The sequence below is a fragment of the Colias croceus genome, chromosome 3 (assembly GCF_905220415.1).
Source record: "Colias croceus chromosome 3, ilColCroc2.1".
NCBI lineage: Eukaryota > Metazoa > Arthropoda > Insecta > Lepidoptera > Pieridae > Colias > Colias croceus.
In genome coordinates, this window is record NC_059539.1 from 9,470,487 (window position 1) to 9,495,277 (window position 24,791).

A 24,791-nucleotide genomic window follows, 5' to 3' on the forward strand; every position below is an offset into this window, starting at 1 on the left:
TACGCTATATTTTGCACTCCTCGAAACTGCTTTTCATTTTATTAATATTTTATTGGAATATGAAAAATTATCTTCGCTTTTCTTTATTGCTTCTATCAATCAACATCTAATAACTACATTCCAGAGTGTTTCTCACCGAGTGACTATATTATACAGTTATTTTTATCTATTTTAAGGACGATACATTCCAAAAAGTTCGTTGACATGTTCCTCTGGCAAATATCTTTTAAAACTCAAATTTAGTTTAAAAAAAGGAGTTGATTTTTCGCCTCGCAATGTTTATTATTGTCCGTAAACATAGGACATTGGCCACGCACCGTCAGACATTTTGAGAAATTTTTCACCGATTTGTTTTTACATGTCTGAAGGCATTTCTTGTTTACGCAATTGGAAAAGCGGAACATCGTTTTAAATTGCCCTTAAAAAATATAATTATGAATGTTTATTAATTATACCTTTCACTTTTTATATCTTCTATTTTATTTATCAGTGATTCATATACAGGGTGACCCACTGTTGGTATACTGAGCTCAAAGGAGGTTACAGTTTTGCATACGCTGAATACCTACGAAAAAATATTTATAAAGTTCCAGACGCAGATTTTTTTTTCAAATAGATGAATTCTTAAAACTAACAGCGAAGCGAAGCGGTATATGCCGGCTGCGCAAAGCTAGAAAAGAAAACATGGATTTTCAGGAAAAAATTAGCAAACAATTTTTGATGTAATTTTGTTGTTTAAATATTTTTTACGTGATCAGTGTATGCAAAACTACAAGTCCCTTCGCGCTTAGTATAGCAATAGTGGGACACCCTGTATACAAAAGTAGGATATAATGTAAGTATCCTACAATTTCAGGAATGTCGTCATGAAAAGGATGAATTACCGGAAGGTGAGAAATATCATAAATATATCAACTTTTATCATTTTAATAGAACTTACCTACGACATTGGCAGAGTCTATATTAGGTTGAAGAGAAGATAAAACACGAACTTTAATTTATTCTATGTTCAATTACTTGAAAATATCAATTCATAAAATGATTTATACATCGTGTTATGTATAAATTACTCACGTTCAAGAACTTTCGGAAAATCGACTTACTTACATTTCACACGTGTTTTCCATTTATTGAGCCAATACAATAAGATCGTTTCACGCACATGCTATCCAAATTTGTTTACCAGCCCATTGGCCCCGTATTAGCTACATAAAAATAACATATCAACTATAAAATGGAGCTGTATTACAGCAAATTAGATTTTGGCTCTCGACATCAATGATGATTAGCGCATTTTGTTTGAACGTATAGTGATTTGTGGCCTAATAAATTAAGCATGTACCAACGTTTTAAAATTATCAGCACATTAACGATATTTATAAATTTTATTAACATCTTTTACGTTCGAGTGCTTTGGGAATTAAACATTTTTTTACTAAATTTAACTTTTAATTAGCTAGCCTTTATGATTTTCTGTATCTATTTATTTTTAAATATTACAAGTAGGTATTTCAGGACGATTCATGACTCAAATAGGTCAAATATATTTGAGTCAAAATACAGTTTATATAAGTGGATTGTATAAGGTTTAATATCGGTTAAGAAACATGATGCTTAATAATTTCTTAATAAAGAAAAATAATTCCTTAAATTAACAAAATAATTGAGGGACAATATTTTATTTAAATTATTTTTTTCAGGTAAAATACAAAATTACTAAACTCGAGGTTTCGTCCCTTAATTTAAAAATAATTAATGAAAGCTTCTTACCGAGTAGTATGTAGATGTTTTTAAATATTTTAAGTAGGAAATTAGATTGTTTTCATATAATACTAGGTTTAGGTGGCATGATGTTTTTCTTCAAATATCGGCCAATTTACACAAAACCCAAATAAATTCTACACCTAAATCCTCCTCATGAATCACTCCAGCCATTAGTGTAAATCGCATAAAATTCATTTTTATTTTCATCGCGTTTGTATCGATAAACTCGATTTGACGTGTTTAATCATACTACACTCTTCTGCATAGTAAGATAATAAGGATCTGCAAACATCGTTCTGAAGGAAGCTTTTCAGATGTCAAAGTAACGACACCTTTAAATAAATATTGAAGAAATAGACCAAACCTAAAAACTAAACAGTAATTAATATGACATAAAATAATGTTTATTATTGTTATACATTACATTAAATAATACGAATACCTATTATTTAATTAATAAAAATAATAATGTAAAATACAAATGAATAAAAAAATATAAATGTTTTTGGTATTGATGCAAAGGCCAAACTCCACTTTACAATGTTGTTGTTATGGCCGTTATTTATGATTATATAATTAACAAATATTACTACTATATAGATATTCATATTTTGATACGACAGTAACGAGTGTGTGACGCAGTGGAATGAGCCACTTACTGAAACTTATGAAAACAAATAGGTTGAGGAAAATTTGGCGCAATTAATCGATCGCTATTTTTATCTAAACCAACTTCGTCGTTCCAAATGCAGGTCTAAATAAAGATCATTGAAAGATTGATTTATTGAGTTTCCGTATTCGACGTATTGGTTATTGCGAATTTAAATACGTCATCATATTTACACAAAGCGATGAAAGTACATTTCCATTTGATTGAGCAATTAGAAAAATTAATTTATTATAAGGAAAAATACATAAATATCTGCCTTTTCAGAAGCTATAAATAGAAAAAATATTTCAGTCTTAATTTAACTGATTGATATTAATGTGAGTTCTCATATCATTATATAAAAAAGGACTAATTCCTTCAAAGCCTAGTATAGCAAAATAAAATGTGAGAAGTATTCCTAAGAATCCTTAGGTTGCTTAAATAGCATAAAGTCCCACTGCTCGATTCTATAGGTATCTGTTTTTTGATGAAATAAAAGTTGAAGGTGTATTAGTGATAGGTTAAAACATAAATTAATTAAGGACACTTGCGACCAAATTATTACAGATAGATTCATTCATTTAAAACATGGAGGTAAATCTTCACCAGTTTTTGGTCTTATAAATACCTACCCTTTTCTCCAATAATAAAAACAATAAAAACAGAATAAGCGAAATCGGTCAATAGCGAATCGATTCGTTGATAAATGTTAAGTTTTTCAAAAATAAATGGGATTTAAAAAAAGCAATATATCAGATTTTCTTATCGGCTCTTTTCTACGTTAACTGTTTTCCAAACTGTTTAATAATGTATAAGTTTTAGTAATAACTAATAAGCAACATAGTTTTTTGTTAAAGCTGTAGTAGATGTTACTGTAACTCTCGATATGATTATTATTACTCTTGTGACGGAGTAAATACATAAATTACTCGTCTCATATTATAATTATTTGAGTCTTAGTGTAATGGAAGGAAACCTACTAGCGTATCGAGAATTGACGTTTATTATTCTTAGATCGCTAATCATAACAAACAATAATTTTACGATAAACGCAAATGACAATTTCCTGAGAAAGCGATTCAATATAAATATTTATTTTTATACGAAAAGAAAAACGAAAACCTAGACAAAATAATTAAACACTACAAATAATTGTATATTACCGCAGTAAAGCGACATGCTCTTTACATATTTATAATAATTATGATTATATTATTAAATGGAATGTACAAAACTTTTAAACTACTTATACTAAAGTAAATACTGGATCGAAACTATGAAATGCGGTTGTATGTTATCGGAAAGTGGCAAACCACTGAGGATTTCCTGCCCTTAATAACTCCGTAAATTGTGATTGGTGCTATTCAGTATGCCCTGAAAATTGTGCATGTTGGTATTGATTTCAATTATTTATTAAATAAAATTTCAGAAACCGTTTTTATTTTATTCATATTAATTTATATGACCTAAAAAACAAAAATTGTATCACATTTCAGATCAAAAATTTTCATACTGTTCATTTGCAGACTTCATTGCGATGCCGAGTTAGGAGTTGTAAAAGTTCTTCAAAATTCAGTCTTGTTAAATGTATAAATGATAAAATACATTTAGTAATAAAGAACTACTTCTATATTGATCAGGAACGTTTAACGGAAAATCCTCCAAATTAATGAGTAAATTACAATTAGCGAATCATTATCTTAAACGCCTTTAAATACACAAATGTTAATTGTTGAATGGTCTTTGAAATTAATGGGCGCGTTGTTCAAGTAAATGTTATCCTGCCTTTGTGAAATGTCGCCGGCCGTTAACCTTCCGAAGTTTTGCTCTACTTTTGGGCACTTATCCGAAGAGCAGAGCAAAAACGCTTCCGTCGAGTGGTGCCTATTTTTTTCGTTAGGATCAAACTAATATTTACGAGGCGAACGTCCGCTCTTTGAAGGACTTTTTATTTACTTAAACCAGGATAAGAATTCTTTTCAAACGGTCATTGGTCTAGTTACAGGATAATGTCTTGTTTTGCCCAGTTTAAAATTTCCAGGGTGCTTTATTTGCCTGGGTACACCATTTATGCTGTTAATCTTAATTCTTATTAACCAAGCAACAGTACGGTATTTTATATTACGATGCAGATTGCTCATTATCCTAGTATTTTTCAATCTCTCAAGACGCCTATGATCACCTACTTTTCATTAAAAATAATCATTCAGTCGTGTAGATTTAAACTGTATCTGCACCTACAGAAGGCCACGGGATTTCTTGAATTGTATAAAAAGTAGCATATACGTTATTTTTAACGGAAAATTGACCCATAGACTAGTGTTTGGTTGACACTACATACAGATTTTACACAATAGATAACGTCAACCAAAACGCAGCTTAGCTGAATGAATAAATTAATGAAACAAAAACACGAAACCTAACGCTTGACACTGAGCAACAAACCACACAGCTGAGCCTTGAACTATAATACTTCAATATAATCTTGAATAATTTGATGATTTGTGTTGTAAACTATCTTTCGTAACCAAAAATACAAAAAATGTGAATAGAAAAAGGTCACCGAAGTTATTCTCAACTTTTTCCGTGTAGTTTTAGGTCCATTGAGAGCAGGTAGAGTTGAAAAGGGCAGGCCTGAAAAACCTCTATAAATATTGACTCATTTCAAGACGACGCTACAAATAAAAAGGTTCATGACCGTATAAGTTGAAAACAAGCCTCATTATTTTTTGTCCTATGTTATTTATGAGTAATTGGACAAAAAACAATGTTAGTATGGGGAATAGTGATTATCTGTCAAAACGTGTTGAATCATTGTTTGTCAGTAAAATAACTAGAACAATATCCGCAAACTATGTATATAGCAAAATAATCTCATAAACAATTGCGTGTTGACAACTGAATGTTTTCCTATTTCATGTTTTAAATTAATTAATTATTTTTTCCATATCAGTTAATTTTACGTTTTATGTAAAACTATTATAAAATTATTTATGAGTTTAGCTATTTTATTTCAAAGCTTTGATATTAACAACACCAAAGATGAACCATTTTGTTATTCTGTAAGAAAATGTTGTATGATTTTCAGTTTGTTTTCACATTCTACAATATTATCCCGATTAATGCAAGTTTTACTTTAAGCGCTTATGCCAATATTTTGAATGTATGTGCTCAATTCCTATCAACCTACACAAAACCATATAATTGCCTCTTAGCAATAAAATGATGGTAACAATTATCTTAACCCAATTCCATTTCAGATCAGAAACTTATGTAGTCTGACCCCTTTTGTTTAACGACTGACCGGCAAACTTTGTTCTGCCGAATACAGTTTCTAGAAATTCTCAGGATAATTTTTTAATATCGTAATATATTTTATACTTCAGGTTGAACAGACTACGTGTACCTACTAATATTTATCATGATAAGTTAAGGAATTTAAAAGTTAGTAGCAACAAACATCTTAAGATTTTTATACATGTAGAATTAAATAACTATTTGAAAGCACATAATATTTTGTTTTCTTAGCATTCCGTTTTTCTGCTCATCAGGCCATTGAACGAAAACAAATAATATTTGAAGTATTTTGGATGTTCAATTCAACTTTGATCACAACAAACACTAACTAGGGACCCTGAACTCAGCTGAACATTTCACAAATAAAAATGAGGATCTCAATCATTCACTTATTTTCATTTTATAATGATATTATATATCGCATATTACCTAGAGAAAAATATGTTTAGAACTCTTAATAAAAGGAGCGTGCTATTCATAACACATCAAGTTTCATACAAAGACACATTACATAATCTATAGGGCTCGTGGGATGCACTCAACACCTACCTACTCAAGTAGTACACTTGGCCTTTGCCGACACGTAATTACAGTAATGGCAATGAATTGGTTTCTATACAAATATTATACGCTTTTGAACAATTAAAGCCACAGCTTTATTTATTGTAGACGCTTTTATTTTAATTTGATTGTAATGTCCAGAATTCCAATCTGGGGTTCTATTAGTGATGACACTAGTATTGCCCCATTGGGATTCTTTAATGGAAATATCTGCGACTCAGCCTAGAGTGAAATTGTTCAACGACTAAAAGTTTTGGATAACATTAATAAAATTAAATTCACTGTCGCTGCGAAAAAATCAATCAACATGACTGTGGAATTTTGAATTATGTAACCTAAAAGCTTTAATCATCATTAATATTTTTTTACATGACATTGCCTTTTCATTTATAACACATATCTTCGTTATATTTTATTATACAAAGGAGCGATGTTGGCCCAAAATTCCAGAAGGGCCCTTAAAATTTTCAACGTAATATAATATGACTGGAAAGGGATATAATGCTATAACACTAAATTTGCGATTTAGAAAGGTCAACAACCTTAACCTCTATAGGAGTTCACTCGATTCTAAGGTTAATTGCTATTAAGTACCCACCGATTAGGTACCTCTCCGGCATTGTTGCGTGATAGTTTGCAATCAAACTAAATTAAAATTCCTAAAATAATTTAAATGATTCAAGTTGATTCTTTCAATGTTATAAATAATTTAATAGTTAATGAAGTAAATAAACTAATTTATAATATATGTGATGGTTGCTTAAAATTTTATTTTATATTTCATTTCCTACCACTTCCTCCACCTCCACCGAGAAGATAAACGGCACTAAAATCAATGAATTTATATGCTGAAATTTTACTAACACAAAACAAATTAAATAAAGTCTATATACAATTATAGTGAAATCTTGTGTACATTTAGAGTAGGTCTGAGAATCGAACATTACCTACTTATCTAAATACCCCTAGTGAGTAAAACAAAATAAATAAGACAAGGGAACAAATTGCTGGTTTATATTATTAATATTAGAACAATATTAATATCAAAGTTATCTATTCACACGTTTACAAACATTATTCTCAGTCGCGTCGTTATTGACATTTCTTACTCGTCTCGCACCATTCTTGACACTTTCATCAGACTCCTCCTGTATTGCGACCAAACAGGATGAACGACCTTTATCAAAGCATTCACATCGAGGACTCAATTTTGAAGCTATTTTAGAAACATTCGAATTCACCTCGGTCACATCCAATTGGCGCTTATACTTTCTAATAGCCGCCACCATACGAGAAAAAATACCTTGGTGCGTCTTCGGAAATGGTAATATTTGATGCATGGATAAGGACGTTCGATTGAATGCTAAATCTGAATCAAGTGCATTATAACTCGATGATGATGTGTCTCTTCCTTGCAGATCACAGCAACTCTGTGAGATACGTTCAGATTTTGTAGTAGTATTATTTGTTTTTTCTTCTAATCGTTTTTTTAGAAAATGCACACTCGCCGTGTAAAACAAATTTATATCGTTTGTATCCAAAGCTGAATCTAAAGTTGGTACTACGTTTCTATCTGGGCTTTTCGAGCTTGAAGCTATAGATGTGTCCTTTGGCATTCCGCGTGTATACTCCTAGATATCGCGTCTTTTGATTGCATTTTTCTAACTTCTTTCTTTTATTAAACACTGCTGTTCAGTTTAAAAATAAGCCAGAACTATATAAACATTACAATTTTTCTAATTTGAATTTGACAAGACGTGTGTTATTTTAATTGTCAATGTCGATATATCACGATGTTGATTTTTATTGAAATGTGTCAGTACGTTTTGTCTTTGATTATTATTTTTCTATATCCATATATTTTTATTTTAAAATCTAAGTAGTGCTAAGGAGTGGTGTCTGAGTATAATAAAAATAATTAGATTCTTATTAAATTAGATTAATAGATGCCTTTTTTAGAGATGATAGCAATTCCAATAATCGAATTACAAATATACATTTAAACATGTTGAGAGTTTTTAAAAACACAAATCTACTTATATATCGTTTTCTGTTTTATAAAAAACCAACAAAGAAACAATGACTCGTAACGCAAGTACTATATTGAGTATACCTACTATTTTGAGTGTGTTTTGTATGATTAAGTGATAACTCCTATTTTTATCAAAAATAAGTTCCTATTTGTGATAAAAACGGTTTTCATACAAATCTACACTTACTCCGATGCATATTCAATTATTCAGCACTTATAAACCCTCTCGTTTGCGTTGAGGTAAATTGTAAAGACATTTTATAATATGACCTCCGTAAAATGTCTTTCTAGATTGGAGGATCACTCACAACATATTTTATTAGTAATATTATTTTATTTATCCCTCTTTTCCTGTTAAATAGTTATTACAAATTCTAATAAAAGATAATATTATGCCAAAATAATTCTAGTAGTATAATATAGTAGTGCTATATTAATTCACTTGTATTCATTCAAACAAAGCGACATCGAAATACAACGTGGGCGACTATCAGATATTGAGATTACATTCCTTTCAACTATTGGCGTGTAATTCACGTCCCAAATTAATATTGAAGCGACCACTGAAATAGCGTTTCACATAAATTAATACTAGTGGATTTATATATTATTTTAGATATATTTTATATACTATTAATAGATAATAATAATGTTCTATATTATAAATTTGAAATTTTCGATTAGGAATATTTCGAACAGTGTATGTAACATACGTTAATCATGCGTTAATTCTCATTTTGATTTAATAATACCAAAATATTATATTGAAATGATTCCAATATCAAATTGTGTAATTAAATACATTTATTATATGAGTATTGAGTACATATAAAAAACACATAAGGGACCCTAAAACGTACCGAGCTGTACATACAGGTAAAACGCGCTTTCATTCCCAACCCCCAAATATTTCCACACTAATCAGAATGAAAACAGAAAGTCGAATATTTGCGGCATATTTATTGACTGCTCTTGTTGTTGTTGGAAAGGTACTTCATAATATATTATACGAATTCAGGTAAACAGAACCGTAATCTGTACAGGTCAAGCTTATGACCACATAGGGACTCATTGCGTGAACCCGGTGTGCGGGTCAACGACCTTACTCCTACAATAATATTATCCTTAGAGCGGAGAAAACCATCGCAATCTTTTTATCGTTAATCGGTTGTATAATCGCTTTTGTGTTTTTCATATATTTTCAATCCATTTGACATTTTTCTTATTATTTGTTATTACATCACATTGTTATGATTCGATATTATACAACATACTGAAATGTAATTTAAAATTAAGAAGAGTTTTCTGTCATGAAAACTAACAATTCCATCAAATATTTTTGTTGTATAATAATAGAAAAACAAATTATAATTATCATCGTTATTATTAAAAATGTTACATAATTATGATGTTAAAGGTTTTGTTTATTTTTGGAAAGCAATTACGAAAGAAACCCACGCCTGAGTGTATCTTGCCAATTTGGAAAATTTAAGTAGACACGCGAGTTGTTTTATCAGTAGGTATATATTTTTTTATAAGATATAAAAAAATTAATAAGCAAAAATATTATAATATAGCTCTTTCGTCTCTGTTCATTCGTTCCCATTTAATTGTTCTCAATGAATCAAAAACATCTTATTTTGTACAGAGACGCATTTTCATATTTTTTGACATTATTATGAACAACTCTCCCTTAAGATTAAATCGTTTCCATGAATTTTAAAAATAGCTTAGGTGAATGAACCGCTTTGACGATCTACATTTCCACTGTAGGTTGATCGTAAGTAATTATTATGAATCAAATGCTTAGCTAGATTCAATTTATTTCAACCGCAATACCATATTATTGAAACTATACAAATCTTTGATAAGCATTACACAATAGAACTTTTCGCAATTGTGTACATCGTGTTATTTCAAGCTTTTCTTCCATTTTTTGTTTCTATTAAATACCTAGCTAAGCATTAGACTTTTACACTATGATTAAAGAAAAATAGTGCTATTATAGGTATTATTCCTGGTAAACTGTTATAAGCATATTTTATAAAAATACTACTCATGTAATGAAAGAAAGCAAAAAACTTCAACATCTGGTCTTTCCGGATCAGACGTTGAAGTTTTTTGCAGGTCTAGTCAAGAAATAAATTTTATTACTACTAAGCATACTACAGCTTATATTTTGTCAGTATAATGCAGCTCAATCATAAGTGTAAAATGTATTGATTTACTTTTAATATCTTCTACTCTTTATAAATTCAGTCATTTTACCAAGAATAAAGGTCAGTGAACTAAAACAATCGTACGGTAAGACTGTGGAGGATTACGACTGTTTTTCCTATTGTGAGGAATTTTACCAAATCCCATTACGCTCTATTTTTATTCCCTTCCTTGGTTTTCCGAGCCCTCAAAGGTCAATGTAATACCTTTAATCGTAAACATGTACCAAATTAAGATATTTTTAAATAGTACGTTATGGGTGTGGGGTAAATGTAGCAAAGAAGTTAAATTTCAATATAATATAAACAATATTTATGACTAAAAAAGGATGAAATAAATAAAACAACATCTTATCTTTACTTAAATATGATTTTACTTAAGATAACTAGCAAATCTTATATGACAAATATCATACTGGAATCTGTTCATTAATTATTCTAATTTAATATAAAACAAATCTATTACTACAAATTGGCAATGAAGGCAGTGTAAGGTCATTTACCTTCGGAACACCAATTATATATTTTATCACAGGCATTTGACGAATTCTTCTAAATCTAAATCTATTATTATTATTTTATTTTATTTAAGAGTACTTAAATAAAATAAAATAATTATTAGTCGAACGAACCCAAGACACAATGCTATTTTTAAATAACAAAAAATACAATCTCTAAATGTTTTTTAAATTTCTCACTTTTATAACCTTTATGAAGTTTGTTTATTTTAATATTTTTAAATAAATGTACATTTTCCATTCATTTTATTCTCTTTGCTCTGTGTCTAAAATCTAAATTCTTAGAAAATAAGAAACGGACTCAGGTATTAAAGAATAGATAAAATACTATCTTTATTTTATGTATACATTTTTAGGTGATCTTTGATTTTTGATAAGTAATAATTAAAACCTTACATTTTCTATATACTACATAACTAGATACCATTACTACATAAGTACATGCATGATTTTTCTGTTGCCTAAAAACGAATTATATTCTAATTGTTAATGTTAATGATTTCCAATATTTTAATTCTTTCATTGATTTATATACATTTATGTGAAAAAGAATATTAAAGCGTACGCTAGCACGACTTGAAGCAGAACTAGTATTCAGTTACAGTTACTTAATTTACCAATGTATTCTAATACAGTCATAAAATTGTCTTAAATAATTTTCAATTTCATAGGAATTATTAGTATGAAAAAGAAATATTTTCCTTTTCGTGTATTGTGTTTCTGATATCATTCATTTGTCAAATACAGCTTATAACAAAAGCTCACATTAGGCAAATTACTATAAACTAAAATATAATAAAATATCATTAAGTTAATTACCCTGCAATCGGCATTATAATAAAATAACGACTTGAACAAAATCCCGACATACAAGACTGATTCTAACCAACTCAAGAAAGTTCAACGCCTTCTTCCTTGAGTCGACTCACAACTTCAGAGCCGAGTTCTTCAGCGCGAAACTTGTAACCGCATGAAATAGTTTCTTTAGCAATTGTATGGTTATGTCTCAAAGATTCCAGCCAGCCAGTATAACTGAAGTCTGGCCACACTCCCCCGTATCTCTCTGGTAAGTACTCCGGTCTAATATGCTTGTGGAGAGATGTGACGTCATAGCCATGGAAGAATATTCTAGAACGCATGTCCGCGGTGAGGAACGGCTTGAAGATGTTGTACATTTTGTCGAACACCCACGAGTGGTTGATGATGTGTATCGCGTATGTGGTCGCTGGGAAGCTCGACTGAAACATGTTATTAATACTTGAAAATTTGTCTCATAATATATTGGGGGAGGAATCGCTCATATTTTGGGGAAATAGTTTTTTCAGTTAATACTTTCAGAAGGATGGAAACGTTTTTTTTTTCGAATATTTGTTCTCTTATAAAACAAAATCGTCATCATACAATTATAGTACAAACGGAAACAAAAAATGCAGTTTTTAAGTAAAAAGCGAAAAATAATTACCACCAATAATTTGACGATCTTAGACGCAACGGAGGGAGTTATTTGCCAAGCATGTTGTACGCCAATATCTTCCAAGTCAAACAGAGCCACTCCGCCGAGGATCTGAGTTCTGACTTCTAGAACTCCAATTTCCATTGCGAATATGGTAGCTTTGAATAAATCGTCTACTGGTATCGTTTTTGCATCCCAACATCCTAAAAAGACAATACAAATGATTGATTCTACGTATATTACATTTCGTTAAGCTTTCCAAATAAGGTTGATACATATGATTTTTTCGTACGTTCATCGTTATCAATATTCTTTATCATATTATACTTAACTAAATTGAATCGCATTGTTGATCATTTTCAATAACAAATTATGTAATTCAATAATCCTCATTATTTTCATAATTAACTTACCAATTCTGAACAAAAGAAGTCTTCTGCCATCCTGATCACGATATGGTGGTACAGATATGACATGAGAATCACCAATTTTCCTTAAATCTAATGGATATATGTTTTCGAACAAATCAGGGTTTTCATCTTTGAAGTTATAATAATTGACGATCTACAAATATAAAAAATTAATTAAAAATGTTTCTTGCAAAATTCTTCACTGTGACTTAGTTATAATGCATTTTGTTTGAAATATCTAATAATTAACGTAAATTTCTAAGTAAATAAGCTAATTAAAACTCCTTTGAAAGAAAAATTCTTATGCAGACGTTATGCAGCTTTTATATTAAAGTTGAAATTCCAGTTATATTTTATATTTACCAATCTATGCGCTCTTTGTGGTATAAAATTGCGGGCTCTTAGAAATCGAGTTAAAAATTCGTCATCCATACGATGAGGCGTGCATTCTCCTCTTTCTGAAATAAAAACGTAACTAATGAATACATTATATTGCACTGTTTTTCGTAAGAACTGAAGCAAGATTGAAAGTCTCGGCATTTTAGGCAGATCATGTAATTTCTATACTTTGAGGATAATCCTTCTTAACATTGAATAATAAAATATAATATCAAATTAACTAAACTTGGAAATGACGCGCGTGAAAATAAATGCAAGCGTTCTCACACCGCGAGGACACCGAGTTAAAATAATTATTTTAAGTAAAAAACAATAGACTAAATCCAGATTATAAACTTTATAATAAATACACATACTACAGAATATTACATAGCGCCTTAATGTAATTAAACAATTCATTACTATCTACATATTTTAAACGAAAATTATTATCTAATTAGATCTACCTGTAATCAGTGCCAAAAGACGATCAATTTTATAAAAAAAATATGATAATGGTCAAGATCATACGAAACTGGAACGTGCTCGAATAATTACAGTGTTTATCGTAATTTTATCTAATTACAACGTAACAACATAATTTTGTTAATTATTCAATCGATCCTTACCTATTCTTTGGTTCTATATTCTATAAGTTATATTAATTATAATATGTCTAATAATATTGTTCTCAAAGTCGTTAATAAAATTAAAATCAATAAATATAAAAGAAAAGTTATTAGAAATTAATTTTCATTTTAAGGTCACTTCCATTGTAGAGTTTTTTTTTAAATCAGTGTCGCTGGAGTTACACGTGCCTCTTTGATACCCCCCTATCATCTAACCAAAACGATTCGCCTTGGCACCGATAGCAAAACAATTCGAATTGATTTCATTTCTTTTTCTATTCCCATGGTCGTCAGAGTCACGTCCAGTGTACAAAAGTTACCAGGATATTTTTTCAATAATCCTTACTGATTTTATAAATTCGAATGTGTTCTTGTTTATTAACCGACTTCAAAAAAAGGAGAAGGTTATCAATTCGGCCGGTATATTTTTTTGTATGTATGTAAACCGATTACTCCGAGGTTTCTGAACCGATCTACGTGAATATTTTTTGTTCGATGCGGGATGGTGTCAAATTGGTCCCATAAAAATTTTATTCGGATAGGCCCAGTTAGTTTTTATTTTATGAGCATTTTTGTCTGTACTCGATGACTTAATTGGAATTTAGCAAGTAACTTTGATTCACTTCCCGGTAACTGATTGAGCTGAAATTTTGTATACGTATGTGAATTGGATAGCGATGGAACATTATCATGACATAGAGCTGATTTGATGATGTAATCGAAAGGTGGCCATAGGAACTCAGTACATACTTAATACAGCTACATATATTGATAACTTTATCGAGTTGGGGCTCGTTTGATTAGTGTTGAAAATTACACTAAAAATATTAAATAAAAATAACTGCGTTTAAAACAACCGACTTCAAAAACGGAAAAGTAAAAATAAAAAAAGATTTCCGTTTTTGAAGTCGGTTGTTTTAAACGCAGTTATTTTTATTTAATATTTTAACCAGTTATTTGTTTGTTACAACAAATAAACGCTAGCGAAGCTGCTGGTTGAAAGCTAGTTATTTTATAAATCATTACCATATATCATTTCCCGTAATTCATAAATAGCTTGCAAGCGTGTGTTGGGGTCTTCGCCGCATTCTTTCCGCGCGTACTCCAGCAGTTCCGGTGGTGGTTCACCGAGCTCCAACTCGATACTGTAGTCCGGGGTCGGCATTGTTACCTTGAACAAAATATACTTCATATTAATTAACAATATATTATGACAATCATACCATATACCCATCCATAATTTAGGGTTTACACTATTACACTAAATATTTACATATTTTAATATTGCTGTCTTTAAGCTATTAGTCGGTCCCACTAATATAATTTTAAACTCAAAAGTTTTTAAGCGCGTATGTATGGATGTACATAATATGTTTTTTTTTTAATTTTTCACGCGAATACCATTTAACAGATTTTGATGATACTTGGTTAGAGATGTAGCCTATGTACCAGAATTACACATAAGCTATAATAATAATTGCTTTGCCCGTAGGTTTGTCCGCGGGTGAAATCGCGCGGCACAGCTAGTATCGACATAACCTTTGTTGATTCATCTAATAATACGTTTGGATGAATAATTTAATTTCAAAGTGTAAGGATCCTTTATAGCGTAGGCACAATAAATAATACTCCAGCAAAAATATATCATCAAAGCAAATATAATGAAAAGAGAGTATTTTGTGTGCATATCAGTGACAATTTAAAAGTCAAAGGTCACCGAAGTATGGGCAGTAAAGTAATTCAACCAAAATGAAGTGACGTCAATCATGAAATCAATACTTATGTGCTCATGGAGTATATGGTTAACTTTTAGTTTTTTTTTTTTATATTTTTCGTTAGGATGTATCAGAACCCTATATTGATTTAGCAGTCAGTAGCAGTTAGTCAGAAAATCAGCAACATAATATAAATTCAAACTGATGTACAGTGATAATAATTATCTATGATTACACATTATTTAGCCAAACTTATTATTTCTTGGATAATAAAGAGCAAGTTTTTAATCGCTTCCTCACGTAAAAACGTGAACATTTTAATTTAAATATTTAAATAGATACATTATAAACTATAAATGAATCGTATGGTATAATTATTTATAATTTACTTACTGTGTTACTCATAACTCTTTATTATCTTAGTCCGCGATTGTATATTGCGCTAATTATTACTTAAACGTGGCTTAAATGAAACGGGCGCACAATACTAAATTGAAAAAAACAATGATCTTAATCACGATATCCATGCACTACTATATAATCGCTAGATAATAATAGATAACCACTAAAAATAACTGATATTTCCATTTTTATAGCGATATAAAAACCTACTTTCTCTAATATAGTCGTGATAAATCCATCATATTAATCCATATAATATTTTACTAATTTGCTTCACCGGAAAGGTCCATTTAAAAAAAAATCCAATACATATCGGGACATTATTGTAAAAATGATAGAATGTCCTCTATTCTGTAAGTTAGAGAATTTAATTGGTACCTAGGTACAACAGCTTTCCGCCAGCAGCTCTAATTACGTTCACTTGTTTTTTACAGCTGTTTCTTACGATTTACGAATACGTACGAATTTACATTTTTTTATATATTGGTCATAGTCATCATATATTTTTATTATTTCGTTTGTAATGACATGGGGATGATTCGGATAGCCCTATAGGTCCTCTACCTCCCAGCTTCCGTTCATCACTACTTTTGGGACACCCTGTATAGAGACAGCTCGCAAGCATATAAATTCATACATACCTATTAACTCAATGTATAAATTGGATTTTTTTTCATTTTATTTATTTAATATAATTACCTAATATTGACTGCTCTAATAATTACACCGTTCCACTCAATAAAGTTAGATTAAAATATTTAAATGAAATTATTTTTATTTGATATTACTTGATATAAATTGAATTACACCTTTAATTACACAACAACTTGGATTTAACAAGTCTGCTTGTATAGTTTTGACTTATCAAATTATAAAAGGTAGGAAGTATTAAACCTATCCCTTGTAAGAAAGCGGGAGGTGGAGCTATCAGCTCAATTTATCGATGGTCAGAAAGGGAAAGGCGTGAAAGCAGACTGAAATGTGAACAAGCCCAACTAGTCACGTTGCATTAGGACTTAAGCTACTTTCCTGCAATATTTTGCGAATAGTTAATGTCTTTATGCTAAACGTTAGAAACTCGTAGTAAGGTATAACTTGTTCCTTACCCACATCCACATCAAAATGATAAACTTCTTCACACTACCTTGCAAGACAATACTTGTATCGCTGAAGAGGTAATCCCTATATTATATCAAATGTTATAAGTAGTATTGTTTCTATGTCACTCAAATTGTTTCTATTTTTTAACCGACTTCAAAAAAAGGAGGAGGTTATCAATTCGGCCGGTATGTTTTTTTTATGTAAGTATCTACACCGATTACTCCGAGGTTTCTGAACCGATTTACGTGATTCTTTTTTTGTTCGATGCGGAATGGTGTCGAATTGGTCCCATAAAAATTTTATTCGGATAGGCCCAGTAGTTTTTATTTTATGAGCATTTTTGTCTGTATTTGTAAATGTTGCAAGTGCAAGTTTGAAGTCGGTTGTTTTTAACGCAGTTATCACTTGTATTGTAGTACATAGTTACACTACTTTCACAATTCTTACCCTTTCTTAATATGCGAATAACACTGTATGCGATTTTTTCATCAGATAAGTATCTCAAATCCCGATTCTTAAAAAACATACAACGGAATCTCTTATTTCCTTTGCTATAGAGCCTTTAATTTCTCAATGGAAAATTATAAAATTTAGCTAGTTCAAGGCAATTTATTCGATAACACGCTACATAAGAGTGCTCTATTGGTTACTTGATAGTTCACCAAAAGCCGGCTGGATCACCTTGGGATTATTAAAACTACCTTTAATAACATCGCTGGGCAAGTGTTGTTGCCCCTTAGAGGCCTGTCAACTTTTAAGTGTTCTTTAAATAATAAACTCAAATTCAATCTCAAAACTTTGTATATACATATTTTTTTATAAATATAGATGTTTTCTCAAATTTCGATTCGGAATGTCGTTGGCGTACTATCGGAAGTAACAATATGATAGATATTTAGAGATAGTTAGCTATTCTTAATTCTATTATTGCTAGTTGTTCAATTATAATTTTGCAACACTTTTTTCTGTTCTTTTTTCTACCATTCTCATAAGTACATAGTTTCTTCTATATCAGGTAGGTAGGACCCGACACAGTGAACAAAGGAAATTGTCCAAATCATTTGTGACGTAGATTTCAGTAATCGCGTAACGAAATACACTTCTACTTTGTCACTATGTAATTTGGCTATAGAATTTCTAATTATCCTTCCAGTTAATCAGATTTTTTGTAATATAACACTGTTAGAGGTTAATGATAAAAATGATGCAAGGGAACGGATGAAGTTATTGGTAATTATGTAGTACTTGGCCTTCTAAGCCTATCATATAAAATTAAGTGACCTCAAATTCGTAAAGTTAAAAATATTTTGTTTAAATTACATATTTAATATTAGAAATTACGTAGTTTATTTGGAAATATTGTATTTGACCGTGGATTAAATAATTTATGTACTTGAACTTATGCGTAAAATATGTGTTTCTTTCATTATTTCTTACAATGATAGATTTAACAATTAATGTACCTACAGTAACAAGAAGCTTATATTTGTACAGTAATTTTAGTTTTTAAGTATATATCTAATTTTTAAATTGTTTAGTTTTAAGAATTATTGTAATAATTTCCTGAATAAATGATAAATAAATAAATATTGTTGACAAATTAAAGCTTGAAAGCTTTCATTCGGATATTTATTCGTAACTATTCCGTTTTCATCTGAAAACATTTATAGTGAAATTGATTTCTTACTGGTTTAAGTACTTCATGGAGAATACCGCTTACATATTTGTTTAATTACATGCAGTAGTAATATCTGATAATAATTTGGTACGCGTCAGCACCTAAAATATGAACGGCTTGTAAACTTTATTGAGTATCTAATTAAATCTCCTTGAATTTAAGGAGTTTGCCTTTATGTTATTCAAAGGAGTCTTCTTGAAAACCGATCTACATTTAGAGGATTGCAAAATAAAACCGGTCGAATGAGAGGTGAAGGCCCGTGATCACCATTGTCGTGAAATGATTCAAATATCACGATGTATGTGATACATTTATGGAACCAAAATAAAATTTACAGGCCGAATAACATAAAAGTTCCACCAAATTTTGAAATATAGACATTGGAGCTTTCAATTCTCAATGCTATAATAATTTACCACGAACATTATTTACATTGTTATGAACGAGTAAAGAACGTAAAAAGAAAAGTTTGTGCCGTATGGAGAAATATTCTTTCTTTTTATTTTACTTATCTTATTGCCTCTAAAAATATTTACAATACCTCTAAATTCAAATTTCAAATTTCATTTATTTACAAGAATGTAGTTACAAAAAAGGTGTTGTTACAATATTAAGGCGCTAATACATTCTACCCACTATTTGGGTGTGCAAATATTTAAATGGAAATAAGTTAATTAAATTACACTACACCAACACTACACAAATTCTTCGCGTCACTATTGTTAAACGTCACTAATTCCTTCACAGATTCCGCAATGTAATAAGTTCTTGAATATCATAAAATTGTTTCTCCATTAACCATTTCGTCAGTTTCTTCTTAAATATATTTACTGGGAGATCCTTAAAGTTATCCGGTATTTTATTATATATTGTAAATTGTAATAGTCATAAATATCACACTATTTTTTGCTTGATTTATTCTACATGTTGGAAAGTGCAGTTTATTTTGATACCTCGTTAACATATGCGAATTTACTTCTCCTTTCTTTTTTTAAATATTCTGGGTGGTAATGTAGTGGTAAATAAGCTATGTAAATAAAAAATAAAAATATATAAACAACTTAAATTCCTGAATCATCTATTCCTCTGTATAAATAATTGTTAAAATATTAATTGTGTATTCTTGTAACGTAAAACTTTAATCGCTCAATTACGAATTTTATTGTGCATTTTTTGTCTGACGAAAGCATAGAAACATAATAAGCGTCATGAATTAATTATTATTAATTCGTCTTGGCTGACTTTTGGCAGCTATTTCTTTTGCAGTTTTTTACTTCCTACTACTCTTAGCATTATTATCTTATGCTACCATCAATGACTATTATCCACCAACGTCATGAACTCTATAAATTAGAACAAGCCTTATTTATTTCTTCAAAATGCTTAAGAATTACATTTTTGGCAACATATTTAAAAAAATTGTATAATTATTAATTATTTAATTATAATATTTAAATAAACTTTGAAAATAATGATTCTCTCGCAAATGCAATTTATCATTTACAAACATCGGCAAATAATTTTTATAAATTCTTCTTGAACTTTATATTCATACAGAATAATTCCAGACGTATTGCAAGGTCAAGCTTCGGATGCATTTATCATTTCATTCCAACCTCGACTTTTTGACGACTCTCAGGAATCGTGCGCAGTCAACAAACTGGTTACCCTTGGCCGTTACTGAATCAAGACTTACTGAATATATCAATAAATCGCACTGTATCTCCAAATATTCTCTGGGATTAGGGATTTGACATGAAATATACGAAAGAATATATTATACAGAAGGACTTCACATGGACTTCACCCATCTGATAACAATTGAATATAATACTATATTGAATAAATAAAAGAGGAGCACTAAAAACTGCTATACATAATATATTAAAATTAAATAATATGAGATTGAAAGGCAAAAAATTAAAAAATTACAATATAATTACTTTGCATGCAGTGTTCCCACTTTATTTATACATGTTTTACAAAAAAAGGTCAAAGATCAAAAAGTAACACTGATGCAAAGGAATTAATAGACGATTAAATCATTTGCAATCGGATGTGCACCAGGTCTATTAATGTCTATTAATGCATTTTAATGTAACTTTGTAGATACTTTATTAATAAACGCTATCAATATGCACGTATAAATAAAGCATACTGTTAAATGTTAATAGCTAAATAAGACAATTCCTCACAATTGGTCCATTAAAAATAATAAGCTTTAAATTGTTAAAATATGCATAGGTCATGTTCCTAAAATAGCGTAGCAGCTCTGGGCTAGAAATCTAAATTTACTAGATGCAAGAGAAATATTTAGATGTTAGTGCTAGGGTTTGATATTATGAATTACTGATGAATTATTACTAAGTTTGGTCGTTGAACATTGAAGCTAAAATATCAAAATTATTGTTCGGATGTGATGCATTAGTACGAGTATTAGGACTTAGGAGTTGTGATATATTAGAGTATGTGATTAAAGATCTGACCCTGTAAGTAAATAATATTTCATGTTCAAAGCTATTACGACAGTTATGCAGACTTATGAAAACGATAGGGTTGACAAATCCTATATTTCCAAATAAAAGCAATAAAGTTAGTTAAATACTTTATGTTATTATGTATAAATATTAACTATACTATGCAACTCGTATTACCTATGTGTAAATGTTCAACTTTTCATCCATACTAATATTATAAATGCGAAAGTAACTCTGTCTGTCTGTTACTCAATCACGCCTAAACTACTGAACCAATTTGCATGGAATTTGGTATAGAGGTATTTTGATACCCGAGAAAGGACATAGGCTACTTTTTATTGCGAAATATGTACCACGGGCGAAGGCGGGGCGGACCGCTAGTTTACTATAATGCAAAAATTCAAAATAACGTACATACGAAATATAATTTTTCAATTCAAATAATTAAAATATTAATCAAAGTAGGTACGTAGGTGTCATATTTTAACAGAAATTGTTAAATAACCTCGTCAAAAAAATACGTCAGCTAAAAATTGGCTGTTATACCTACTGTGAACATGGTCATGATGATGAAACTATGTGTGTACAAAAACTAAATTCCGCAGTGTAAAAATTCCTGGTTGTAACCTGTAAATCATATTTGTAAAATATATACTGTAACTCGATAAAAATAAACAAAGGAATGACGCAGCCCTACAGAGTCAACACGTGCGCCGGCAGCCAAGGTCACCCACTCGACCAATGACCAATGCCTACTCGCGTTCGTATATTTATTGCATATCACATCTCTCCGTAAAAAGCATGCATTTCTTTTTTATTATTTTTAAGTACTGATGGTTATTAGGGAGGTGATGAGCCAGAGTTGTTTTTCGCAGTTGACTCATCTATCTTACAATAATGATCTTCTATGCTTTAATGAATAACGAAATGTATTAAAATTATGTTATGAAAACTTAATTAGATTAAAGTTTTTATGAAACGCAAAACTCTAGCTAATAAGCATTTTTTATACCAATTTTTTATGAGTATCAGAAACTATACCTAGGTTCCTATTATATTTTAAGAACATGATAAAATTGGAAAAGAAAGGCATTAAGTAATTTCAGTAGGTACGTACATCGAAATGTTGTAAGATCAATAAAAAATATCAAAACCAAAATTAGAATGTTTTATTTTGATAGGTAAGTTGGTAGGTACTTAATTTCCATGTAACAAAACCAAAGCAGGTAGCTTAATTTTGGTGATTCATATTTTCTTCAATTATTTTTAAATGAAACACCTTTTAGTAAAATCATTAAAAGTCTTAAAAAATAAAAATATGTACATAATGTACACACAAAACGATCAACGTGAATTACAGACTGTTATCTATTTTTGAAAACAAAGGAACTTCACAATTCGCATTTGCACAAAAGTACATTGTTGTGAACGTTATCGCAAAATTGAAACTAGAGCGATGGACTTGTAAACTTAGTGTAACATATTATTAGGTATTATTTACTATTACCATGCTATTACTTAATAAATATTAGAATTTAAGTATCGATTGATATAATCGATACTTAAAAAAACCACGAAGAAGAAAATAATTTTGCCGGTCGGCATAATTTTAATTGTATTTATTTTTCCACTCACTGAACGCCATCTAATCCAATCACACAAAATTATAAATAACTCCGAGCTTCAGTGTAAATTCAGACATATACTTTCAAAAACTTACCCCTGTAAAAAATACACGCTACGCGCGCTCACCGCGGCGTCGCAAAAAGCACTGTGAATAGGACTCCGGCGCATTACTTCTTCAATGTATCAGTCTCGTATAATTCATACACACTCGCCCTCAATTAGCATATACACTATTCAGTAAATATTGAACCTATACCAACATATTCAGCTCACACTCAAAAACCAGTAAATAAATATTATGTTTGTGGTATCAAATCTAATCAAAAAAAATCAAAATCAAAATCAAAATTGTTTATTTGGAACACAACAACACATTACAAAAACTTTAACTTTTTTTTCAAATCTAAGTTAATTATTCAATATTAATTATATTTATAGTAGAGGTATCTTATTGTATATTTTATATAGTCATTTTAAATGTACTCCTGCTCAAAGTCGGTATATGTACCTATAATGATGCGTTTCCGCAATAAAATAGAAATTAAATACCTACATCGAATACAATATTGAATTTAATTGATTTATGTAACTAAAGGGTAGAGCTGTCGCATGACGTCGTTGGCTGTCGCTCTACCAACGCGAGTTATGACCTAATTGATTAAACCTATAATGAAAAGTTTACAGGAGATATTTAATACTTATACTGCATACTTATTTGTAATTTTTTTTAAGATTTGACCCTCAGTGCATATTATTTCCATAATTTTCTTTTCTTATTCCTTTTTAACGCCGTTTTTTCAATCCTTGGATAAAACTTATCTGTCCAATAAAATATTACACGATAATATTAAAGTACCACCTGTAAACTATCAAATACGGGTAATTATATAGAATACATTTTGGTAGTTTAACACGTTATTCGACGAACAAGTTTTATTCAAGGATTGAAAAATCAGCCCCAATTCTATGAAATCTTGTTGACATTTGTCAACAATAAATAGTATTCAAATTCAACAAAATATTTTCATACCATATTCCCTTCATCAATTTAATGTTCATTAACCTTGTAACGTATTGCACTCATATTTTATATTACTACCTCTCTCGTCCGTTTTGGGTATGTAATATTATGTAGGTATATTTGGGCTTTACCCACTGTTCAACTTTTTGTCCATATTTAAATAAATTAAGCAAAAACAACGTAAGGTAAGGTTTGGCCTAAAACAAAAAGAGCACCGTAATTTTTATTGAACATGTCATGAACGTTTTCATTGTTAAGAAAAAATCAAATGACAGCTTGATTGACATTAAAAAATAAAATATCAATTGTTTGTCGAATATTAACTGACTATAGTTAAGTACAGTATCGTTACTATATGTAAAATAATTCATAACTACTGCAATAAAATAGTTGTAACATAGTTTATTTTCTTTTTTATTACCTTAATGATTGACAACTAATGGACATTACGAACCGTTGCGAACCTTTGCTGCGTATAAAATGCAAGTATTTCTTTCTGAACGTTTTTTCACATGCTGAAAACAAAAAAGTAATTACTTACTCAACGTTTTGTATTTCTTATGTATTTTTTTATCTGATCAATCATTATTAATGTTTAATAATTAATAAAATTAAATGAATTAATCGAGGTATAAACCAAACAAAAACTCTACTTTAACCTTACCTTATTTTTGACTCATTTTAGTGGAGAAGGTACATAAACGAAAAATTTACCTTATTTTTTATGATGATTTGATTAAATTGATAGATATTACTAAATCTGTATTTTTTAATTTATATGTTAAAACCCATAAATTATTCAAATGAAACAATTGATACGAAAGCATTTTCAGTTCTTGCTAGAGTTTTTCACTTCACATAATA

At 29.8% G+C, this 24,791-nt stretch overlaps 1 protein-coding gene across 2 annotated transcripts; it reads right to left on the reverse strand.

The window, feature by feature from the left end:
• Nucleotides 1-11,848: 11,848 nt before the first annotated feature.
• On the reverse strand, nucleotides 11,849-23,109 carry LOC123706225 (alpha-tocopherol transfer protein-like). 2 transcript variants are annotated; one of them, XM_045655401.1, is made up of 6 exons: nucleotides 23,001-23,109; nucleotides 14,934-15,078; nucleotides 13,264-13,358; nucleotides 12,904-13,054; nucleotides 12,500-12,693; nucleotides 11,849-12,275 (listed from the first exon to the last, which is right to left on the reverse strand). In XM_045655401.1, the coding sequence occupies exons 2-6, from the start codon at nucleotides 15,070-15,072 to the stop codon at nucleotides 11,928-11,930; spliced, it is 927 nt and encodes a 308-aa protein (XP_045511357.1). In that variant the 5' UTR covers nucleotides 15,073-15,078; nucleotides 23,001-23,109; the 3' UTR covers nucleotides 11,849-11,927. The 2 variants fall into 2 exon arrangements, with proteins under 2 accessions (XP_045511357.1, XP_045511356.1); XM_045655400.1 differs by lacking the exon at nucleotides 23,001-23,109 and adding an exon at nucleotides 16,016-16,042.
• Between the last annotated feature and the right edge of the window lie 1,682 nt (nucleotides 23,110-24,791).